Source organism: Vitis vinifera, chromosome 7 (assembly GCF_030704535.1).
Source record: "Vitis vinifera cultivar Pinot Noir 40024 chromosome 7, ASM3070453v1".
Classification (NCBI taxonomy): Eukaryota; Viridiplantae; Streptophyta; class Magnoliopsida; order Vitales; family Vitaceae; genus Vitis; species Vitis vinifera.
This window is the reverse complement of record NC_081811.1, coordinates 10773488-10783391: the sequence shown is the minus strand read 5'-3', so window position 1 is coordinate 10783391 and position 9904 is coordinate 10773488. Positions and strand designations below refer to the sequence as shown.

Genomic DNA, 9904 nt, shown 5'->3' with positions numbered 1-9904 from the left:
ACTATATCTCATTCAGTTTGCACTCTTTATTTTTTATAAGAATTTGGTTTTGAGTCAAATAGGAATCCAAGCTTGTAGTCCCAAATAGATGGGAATCCAAAGGCTAGATTCCTTTAAAATTAGTTTCTTTCATTTTAAAACAAAATACTATTTAATAAAGGCTAGATTCCTTTAGATAGGAGAAAATACTTTTCTCCAAGTATTTTCATTCTAAAATGAAAATGCTTTTCATTTTAAAATTAGTTTCTATTTTAAAATTAGTTTATTTCATTTTAAAAGAAGATACTTTTCTCCAAAGATTGCTTTGAAAATCTATTTTAAAATTCATCTAGAATCCTTAGGATCAAAATCTCATTTTTTTTTCCAAAAATATGCAACTATATCTCATTCAGTTTGCATCCTTTTATTTTTGATAAAAAATTGGTTTTGAGTCAAACATGAATCCAAGCTTGTAGTCCCAAATAGATGGGAATCCATAGACTAGATATATGTATATCAATTGGGGATTTGGTGGAACCCATCATTTTTCAAAAGCCTTTTAGCGTTAACTTGTTCAATTTACTGCATCTCTAAAAAAAATTTGATTTGTTCTATTTATGATGTTTGTAAAATTTTCCTAATGATCATATGATAGTGTAGGAATCTTGAACATGAATTTAGAACTTTGTTTGAGTTAAAAAGCAATTTTGAAATGGAAGATATGAATGAGTCTTTTAGGTGGTTTTGTTTTCACCCAATTTTGGACACCTGAAATGTTTTTACGAAAATAAATTATTAGATGACTGTAAATTCGTGACTGCTTGAAAATGAATTTTGACACCTAAAATATTGAAATATATGATTTCTAGAGGGAGATATATTTTTTTAAAGTTGCATATATTATATATAATTGATTTTTTATAGCTAAAGAGTTTGAGTGTTTTAAAAATAGTTTTGACTGCTCCTTGGCACTGGCTTTATTTTTCGTGTAATTTAAACACTTTAAATGACGTGTATGATTTTAGGAGACACTTGCATGTTTTTTATTTTATTAAATTCAATATATGCATGTCATTATTTTCTGCTCAGTTCTGGACCTTCTGGAACTTTTAGGTGTTTTTGTTTAAATTTGTTATTTGAATGATTCCTTGGCCATGTGGATGATAGACTAGACATGTAGTAGATGTTCTTTGGATTTTATATTTTTTTTTTACAATTTAATTTACATTCTATTTTTTTTTTTAGCATTTTTTTTTTTTTTGTGAAAACTTCTATTTTGATAGCATGTTGGAAATTCTGTATAGTGTTTAAATTATATTTTAACCTAATATTGTTTGGCATATCTGGACTTGGTTTTGGATTTTATTCTCTAATGTGGACATAATGAGGATGTTGTTTGATTTTTTTCATGAAAAAAATAATGTTTTTAGATATTTGTTTAGGATTTTTTAAGTGAATGCAATTGTTCTGCTCCTTTACTACAAGTTTTTGTCTTAGTTATTGACTTTGATACTTATAGCTATCTAGAACATTAGTTTAAATTTAACAATGAGTCTGTATGCATATCCTATGTGACAGTCGTTGTTTTTTTTTAGACTCATGCCATTTCAGTTGAGTTGTATATATGTATATTAAGGTTTATTGTCATAGTTATTGGTTATTACTTGTGAGCTAACCCTCTCTAACCACATGCAAGTGCATTGTAAGTTATGCATGCTATCTAGGTACGTCCCATACACTCTATCCTTTTTAATTCTGTAAATATGAAAACTTTCTTTGTGAATACTCTCGTGTTTGATATTGTCTTGATTTCTTTGATTTATTTCTTGATTATTTAAATGGATTGAATGCATGAGGTATGTTGTATTATATTGTCAAGCTAACTTTGATGTCTTGTGATAGCACCCAAGAAACAATCCAGGTACACACCCTAACTCTTCTTTATGATTGTGATTGGTTTTCTTACTTGGCACACTAATTTTGAAATTAGCTTAGCTTATCTAGGTATCCATAATTAACTAATTTATTGTCATATTTCCTTTGACTTAGCTATTAGAGACCTCTTTAGGGCTTAAAGGAGTGCTACCTCTTTGAGGTACCTTCCCGATAGGTAACCTGATCCCCAAACTTAGACTTGGGCTTTTCGAAGATATGCTTTTCCAAAACTATGGAGTCACATTTTTTTAGGGTTTTTTTTTCTTGTTCTATTTTCTCTTTTAAAATAAAATAAAATAAGTGGCAACTTCGATTTTACCAAAACAAATTTTCCATCATTAAAAAGCGAGTCTCACCAACAAGTGGGGGCGCACGTGAAAAATGTGGGTCCACAAAAGGTTTCTACTAATCTATTGAGGAAACTATGATAATTGATCGATAAATTAATGGACACCAAAAAATAAACTAAATAAACTAAAGTAAGGGTGATAATCAAATGTAAACATATCAAGAAAATAATCGTACAAGACATGCATATAAATGAAAGCAAACAACTAGGAAGAGAAAGAAACAAACCTTATTAGCGAGTTAAACATAAGGTGACATAGTATTTCAAGGTTTATTAGGCTATTTATTCACATGTGCGCATTAGGGTGTTTTGATAAAAACATAAGGTTGCATAGTAACTTGTGAATGTTATCTCTTGATTGAGCTAATTAATTAAATTCAGTTTAACAAGGCTAATTAATCAATTAGGACCTAAGTGGGTTTGATTAAGTGACCTAAGCCTAAGATGGGTTCAAGTCACTTAAGTTTATTGGAAGCCTATATAAACCCCATTAGGGGTTAGGGCTTTAATCTTCTTCTTCAATTTTTTTAAGGATCCAAAGTGAAAAACCCTAGTCTCCACCCTTCTAAGAGGATTCTACCATTTTTAAGTGCCTAGACCTAGGAAAAAAAGCCATAAGGTGGAAGATCTCTTAGTTTTCAAGATCTGTATTAACTTTTTCACTGATTAGAATTGATCTGTTTAAATTCATATCATAGGTATGGTTTTTATAAACCTAGATCTACAATTTTGATATGATACATGCTTCCATTACATAGATCTAAAGATCTCTAGGATACTTTTGCATAGACCCTATTGACCCAAGACTTAGAATGGAGCAATCTAGATCTTCCATCAATATCTCACTCTTAGCCTTGGTTATCATAGTCGTTATCACAACATATAAATATAGATGATATTGGTCTTGTCCATAAAGAAATATATGCCAAGAGGTTCTAAGCCACTAAAAATTAGAATTTGCCTTCTTTAACTTAGTACACTTAGCTTTCTTAATATACTGAGGTAGACTTCTAAAAAATTACACCTTCTCCAAGGTTAAAGACATACCTACTAGTGGATTTCAACTATCTAAATCAAGATCCAATTGGCATCATTATACCCTTCTAAGACATTTGGAAATTCATTATAGTATAGACCATAATCATTGGTTCTTCTCAGATACTTAAGTACTTTATAAATAAGATTTCAGTGATCTTAACATTAAGAGTACTGACTCAATCTGCTTATTATGTAAGCAATATTGGGTCTAATATGTTCAATTAGGTAAGTATATTAGGCCACCTATGATCTAAGCATATAACCTGGTTAGGTTATACTATGTTTTTATTTTTATTTAGTAAGAAGTTGGGATTATAAGGAATCAATATTGGTTTACAATCATAATGTTTGAACTTCCTTATGATTTTCTCAGTATATATAATGTTCTTGAGAAAGTTTAAACCCACCAATAGGTACTCTAGTTGTTTTGATTCTAGAATCATGCCTCTCCTAGGTCATTTGCCTAAAAGTAAGACAATAGGAATTTTTTAGTCTCACAAACTTCTTGGTTAGTCTTAAAAATTAACATGTCATCTATATATAGGGATGGAAGTGCTAGTAAAGATAGTGAATTTAGAGGAAAGGTTTACTTGAGATTCCATTAGACAATGGATGAAGTTTGAAAGAAAGCTGTAAGGAAATAGAAATGCAGAACCAAAGTGATGTTGAATAGCTAGAATAGCAAGGAAAACTAGTGTTGGATTAGGAATGTTTTAGAAATTTTGTTTTATTTACACTTTCTTGTGGTTTTAGATAAGAAAGAATTGGAAGGAGGAGGATTCTTCTACCTACCTACCAATGTGAATGATAAGGACTCAATGTCATTCTTAGTCTATAGAATCAAATTATAATTAGGTGGCAAAGAGTTTTTCCTCCTATATTCAATATGCTCTAGATTTTTACAACTACTCATTAGTCATAGTATTCAAACTATTCCTTCATTAATCTTGATTATTACTAGCTAGATAACTAGAGGACTTAGAGTGCGTTTTGAAATATTTTTACTTAAAGTGTTTTTAGTGTAATTCTTTTTTATAAAATGTTTTTAACAAAGTTACCTATCAAATATTTCTTTAGAAAACATTGAAGTTATTTTTCAATATTATAAGTAGTTTTTCAAACTTTTAAAAATGTTTCTTAAATTTGATCAAACACTTGATATTTTTTCAAAAACACTTTTTTTTAATTAAAAATAGTATCTAAAATCACTGCCAAATGAACTCTTTACAATAACAACATTCTTTGCCAATCTTGAATCTTTTAGCAATACATGTCAATTCACTTGGGTGTTCTCATTGTTTATTAACTCAAATGCAACATATTCTGATTTCTTTAATGTATTGCATTTGTTGATTTGATTATGATCATGATTTGATCTATAGATGAACAAATCCATTTTTCATTATAAATAAGGGATTCCTTACTTCGGACCGAAGAAGTAACGTTACTCAATCATTATCAAACTGATTGTAATATTTTTACAAATCATATAAAAAAAACAAATTAATCATAATATATTTAATTTGAAATTTTGAATGGATTAAACAAGTTATAATTGCATCAAACAGTAAATAATCACGTTTACATATGGGTGCTAATTTAATATTATTCGGTCCAATTCAACATATAAATTATATAACTTAAAATTTGGCATTATTGAGTAATTTATAATTCTTATCTAATGATGAGACAAACCAATCACCGCCCTTAAACCAGTTGTGACGTCTTTGAAGCAACCCATGGCATGCATGTGGGCCATTTGAGATAGCTACTGCTCCTAAATATATTTAGTTGTTGATTTGTAATCACAAATAGTTGATTATTACCCTGAAAATATCTGTTTGATGTTGGATTACAAATATTTGCTTGGTCTGATGGTCTGATGGTATTCTTTATTGTTGTATTGAATGATTAAATTGGAGTGGTTCAACGTTGTTGATGACGACTTTGACTTTTCCATATCCCTTGTTGATTTATTTTTAAACACTTGTTTAATTCAACGTGAAATTATTTTTTTAAATTTGTGAGAAAATTAAGGTTCAAAAACATCTTCATCACTTGTTAGAAAACTTGTTAGAAAACTTGAGATTTGAGGTGATGGTGACTATAAAACAACTTGGGGTTGCTGTGTGATCTTAGATTCCACACTGTTGATTTGCATGTATCTTTGGATGGATACAAACAATCTTTGAACGTAGAAAAATCTTGGTGATGTCTTCCCTCCTCTCAACTCACGTCCACAAACGTATGAATCTGTCATGAAAAAGTCCATATTACAGAATCTTCAAATGAAGAGAAAATCTGTTATTTTGAAAAATGACATCTGATTGAAAGCATGCATCGTAATGGCTCGATCAATTCTAGAAGAAAATCTCAGCAGATCCTTGTTTACCCTTACTGATTTTGACAACAAATAGAGTCCTAAAATGGAGAGAAGATAGAAGGAAGACAAAGCAAGTTGAATGACGTCGTTTGGGTTGGGCATGCACCACTAGGTTTTTTTTAACTTTTTTGGTTCAGTTCAGCAATCTAAATTTAGTCATATACGTCAGCACTTACATAATTAAAATTGGATATGATATTAAAATGTTACCATTGGAATTTCTTAATCAAAGCCGGCTCAATTTGTGTTAATTTTAATAGAGTACTCTAATATAAAAAAAAGTATTAAACATTAAATAATTATACGTAAATCTAAAATATATGTTAAAATCGGTTTTCACACATTTCAAACTGAATTCAACTTTACGATAATTAAAATTCGATCGATCATATCGGTTCTTTTTGGTTTTTCGGGTTTAGTTACATCCATAATGCGCCACAAGTCATGGTATTTTAATGAATGGGAACGGAATCCCAACGATCGTCATTGCGTATCTTTGAAAAAACATACATGCTAGGCCACGACTTCGTTTTCAAGCCAAATACCAAAGATCTTCTCTGCCAACCAAGATTTCATGCAAACTCCTTCTCTATAAATACCACCTTTTCTGCTTCTCCCTCCACCAACTTCTTCTTAACGCCTTTCTAACATGGCTAAGAGTTGTCCAATCTCAAGCTCTTTCATTATCATCAGTGTTTTAATCCATTTTACATTAAGCATAGGGTTAAGACGATGGCCTGATGTGCTCCCATATGAACTCCAGTCCCTCGATATTGCGTCTCGACTCAGGGTGGATCCCGATGCCACTAGAATGGCCTCCAGGGATTTTGGTAGACTTGTTCATCCACCAAATCCAGCTGCAGTTCTTTATCCTTCTTCCATAGAAGATATTGCATCTCTAGTCAAGTTCTCTTATAATCGTTCCTCTCCTTTTAGTATAGCCGCCAGGGGCCAAGGCCATTCCCTCCGCGGACAAGCCATGGCTTCTCATGGGGTTGTGGTGGAGATGAGATCGTTAAATAACTGCAGCTGTGGAAGTGGAATCAGGGTTACCAAGAATCCGATATGGGGTTCCTATGCTGATGTCGGGGGTGAGCAGCAATGGATTGATGTACTGCAAGCTACGCTCAAACATGGACTTGCACCAGTGTCGTGGACTGACTATTTGTACCTAACAATTGGTGGTACACTCTCTAATGCCGGAATTAGCGGCCAGACATTCCGCCATGGTCCTCAGATCAGCAACGTCTATGAAATGGATGTTCTTACTGGTATAATATTTACCCTTATCCTCCTTCTCATTCTCATTGTATGGATAGAAGATGTGCCTTAGGTACCATATGCCTTTGAGAATTATCACAAATTTTAATCAAATGGTTGCATGCAATTAGTTTCAAATGTGGGACAAAAATTTCCATTCAAGAGATCTCCTATTAATTAACTGCATGCATCAGATGTTTAGAGTTTGCTTCATTTTCCTGATGAAGTGAGCATTTTGTTTGATTCAGGTAAAGGGGAACTTGTGACTTGTTCCAAAGACACAAACTCTGAGCTGTTTTTTGCGGTTCTAGGAGGTCTCGGGCAGTTTGGGATTATAACAAGAGCAAGGATCGCTCTAGAACCGGCACCAGAAAGAGTAAGTGTGAAGCAAATGAACCCAGTAGATGATATATGACTAATATATAACTGAAACAAGGCAAGAGCAGTACTTTGGAAAACCCTTTTACTTGTGTTCCTCACTTAATTAGTATGGCCAATTTGACTGCAGGTAAAATGGATACAGATGCTTTACGATGACTTCTCCACATTTTCTAGAGACCAAGAACATTTGATTTCAATCAATGGACTGGACTATTTGGAAGGTTCACTCTCCATGCAAAATAGTCCTCCTAATAACTGGAGATCCTCTTTCTCACCCTCTGAATACCCGAGAATATCTTCACTAATATCCAAGAATGGCATCATCTACTGCCTTGAAGTGGTCAAGTATTACGATGAACTCACAAGCCATACAGTTGATGAGGTACATATATAGCTGATGAATTTCTGTTATTCCCATTACCTATACATGTATATATCTGCTAGGTTAAGCATATATATACTAGGCCATACTTGACTTGAGAATTATTGTCTTTATAGGAACTCCAGGTGCTGCTTAAAGGCTTGAATTTCCTTCCTGGTTTTGTTTTCACAAAAGATGTCTCCTTAGTAGATTTTCTAAACCGAGTTCATAGCGGAGAGCTAAATCTTCGAGCAAAAGGACTGTGGGATGTTCCTCATCCATGGCTGAATCTCTTTGTTCCGAGATCCAGTATCTCAGACTTCAACTCAGGAGTCTTCAGGGATATTCTCCCCAAAATAAACCAGACCACTGGACCATTCCTCGTCTACCCAATGATCCGGAACAAGTAAAAATTCTGAACCACCAAGTTATCTTGTTTAATGTCGAAATAGATTATTGATTATAACTTTTCTCTCAAATCTGAATAAGATATGTGATTGAAATTTTTATATACATGGCAGGTGGGATGATAGGACGTCTGCAGTTATACCAGATGAAGATATATTCTACACTGTAGGAGTGTTGCATTCAAGTGGGGCTGATGACTGGGAACCCTTGGAGAATCAAAACAAAGAAATACTGAAGTTTTGTGATAAAGCTGGTATCAAGATTAAGCGGTACCTTTCCCGCTACACAACCAAGGAAGATTGGATGAATCATTTCGGCCCGAAATGGAGGACTTTTGAAGACAGGAAAGCTCAGTTTGATCCAAAAATGATATTATCACCTGGACAGCAAATTTTCAATTCCGTTTAAGTTTTAGAACTGGACATTTGGGTTGAGGTTTTGAATAAGAAGAACAGAAGAAAATACAAATAAATATTTCCATTCATGGAAAACCCAGTATTAGTTAATTAGCTAGCACGCATATTTGTTTTTGTACTTTATGTTACAGGGTTGGAAGATCAAAAATGTACTTCTTTAAGGGATTCCTGTATATTTCAAGCATTAATTGTTGTGTTAATTTTCTATACATTAAAAAGTGAATTTTCATTAGCTCAACTCTCATATATTATATGAGGGTTTATGATGAATTCGGTCAGTTGTCTTTTGAACCACTTCTTTTCTCTTTCGTATTGGCATATTCTTTTTGTTTTAAGTGGTGCACAGAGGTTGGCGCATCGCTTTGACTTTTGACCATCAAATTTCTTGCTAGTTTGTTGAAAACGGCTTGATGTGGCTTATTGGGTGCAGTATGATGAGGTGTATGCCGTACGTAATTGGCAACATTTGATGCTGGCCGACCAGGTGGCCTTAATGGCTGGATTTTGTGCGTGAGACCGTCATGCATATCACTTTGATGGTCAGCTGTGTAGCCGGCAGAGGAGTTTGGTGTAGACATAGGTTCGGGGTATTCTTGATAGGGTTATCTAATTGGCCACACATGGCACAATTTTAATCAGTAACGCTAATTCTCACAATAATCAATAACATGGGGATGAGTACACGTAACAAATTTCGCAAGGTTATTATGTATACTCTAAATTCAAATTCTTGGCAAGCAAGAGATACCAACAAAATACCCTTTGGCCTTATGCAAAAGGGAGGCCTGTGTTACAAATTTTACAATTTTCCTATCACAGACATAAAAGCTTCTTTTAATGTTTGTGCGCATTTGGGAGGAAAATTGAGTCAATTGTATCATTTGAAAGAAACCTTTACACGCCTCTATATATATAAAAAGATTCCAAAGCTAATTAAAATAAGAAATTAACTCTTCTTAAAACCAAATTCTTATATTAGTGGGATTCTAACTCTTCTTAAAAACAAAGTTCTATATCAGTAGGATTCCCCCAAACTATTATCCCATAATTTTGGGAATGTCAAATTTCGACACTCCTCATATGGGTGAGTATACATCTTTCATTCCTAGCTTGGAGATAAGTCCTTAGAATACTGTATTGCTATGTTCTTTTGTGAGCACATCAATAAATTGATTATTAGTTGAGACGTATGGAGTACAAATTAATCCACTATCCAACTTCTCCTTTATGAAATGTCTACCCACTTTAATGTGCTTCATTCTATTGTATTAAACAAGATTGTGAACCATGTTATTGGCAGATTTATTGTCACAAAATAATCTCATTGGTCCTTCCCATCTGACCCTTAGATCTTCCAAAATTATCTTGAGCTATAGTAATTCACACACTCCTTG

At 33.0% G+C, this 9904-nt stretch overlaps 1 protein-coding gene across 1 annotated transcript; it reads left to right on the top strand.

Annotated features, from left to right (window-relative positions):
* Window positions 1-6261: 6261 nt before the first annotated feature.
* LOC100263730 (cytokinin dehydrogenase 3) lies at window positions 6262-8742 on the top strand. The gene is made up of 5 exons (XM_002263610.5): window positions 6262-6955; window positions 7193-7320; window positions 7453-7707; window positions 7824-8092; window positions 8208-8742. The coding sequence occupies exons 1-5, from the start codon at window positions 6334-6336 to the stop codon at window positions 8500-8502; spliced, it is 1569 nt and encodes a 522-aa protein (XP_002263646.1). The 5' UTR covers window positions 6262-6333; the 3' UTR covers window positions 8503-8742.
* The last annotated feature ends 1162 nt before the right edge of the window (window positions 8743-9904 follow it).

Excerpts from the sequence above, each read along its gene's own strand:
- LOC100263730 (XM_002263610.5), top strand. The coding sequence starts at position 6,334 with ATGGCTAAGAGTTGTCCAATCTCAAGCTCTTTCATTATCATCAGTGTT. Across the intron at positions 6,956-7,192 it reads TGAAATGGATGTTCTTACTG|GTAAAGGGGAACTTGTGACT; the intron begins GTATAATATTTA and ends TGTTTGATTCAG. Across the intron at positions 7,321-7,452 it reads TAGAACCGGCACCAGAAAGA|GTAAAATGGATACAGATGCT; the intron begins GTAAGTGTGAAG and ends ATTTGACTGCAG.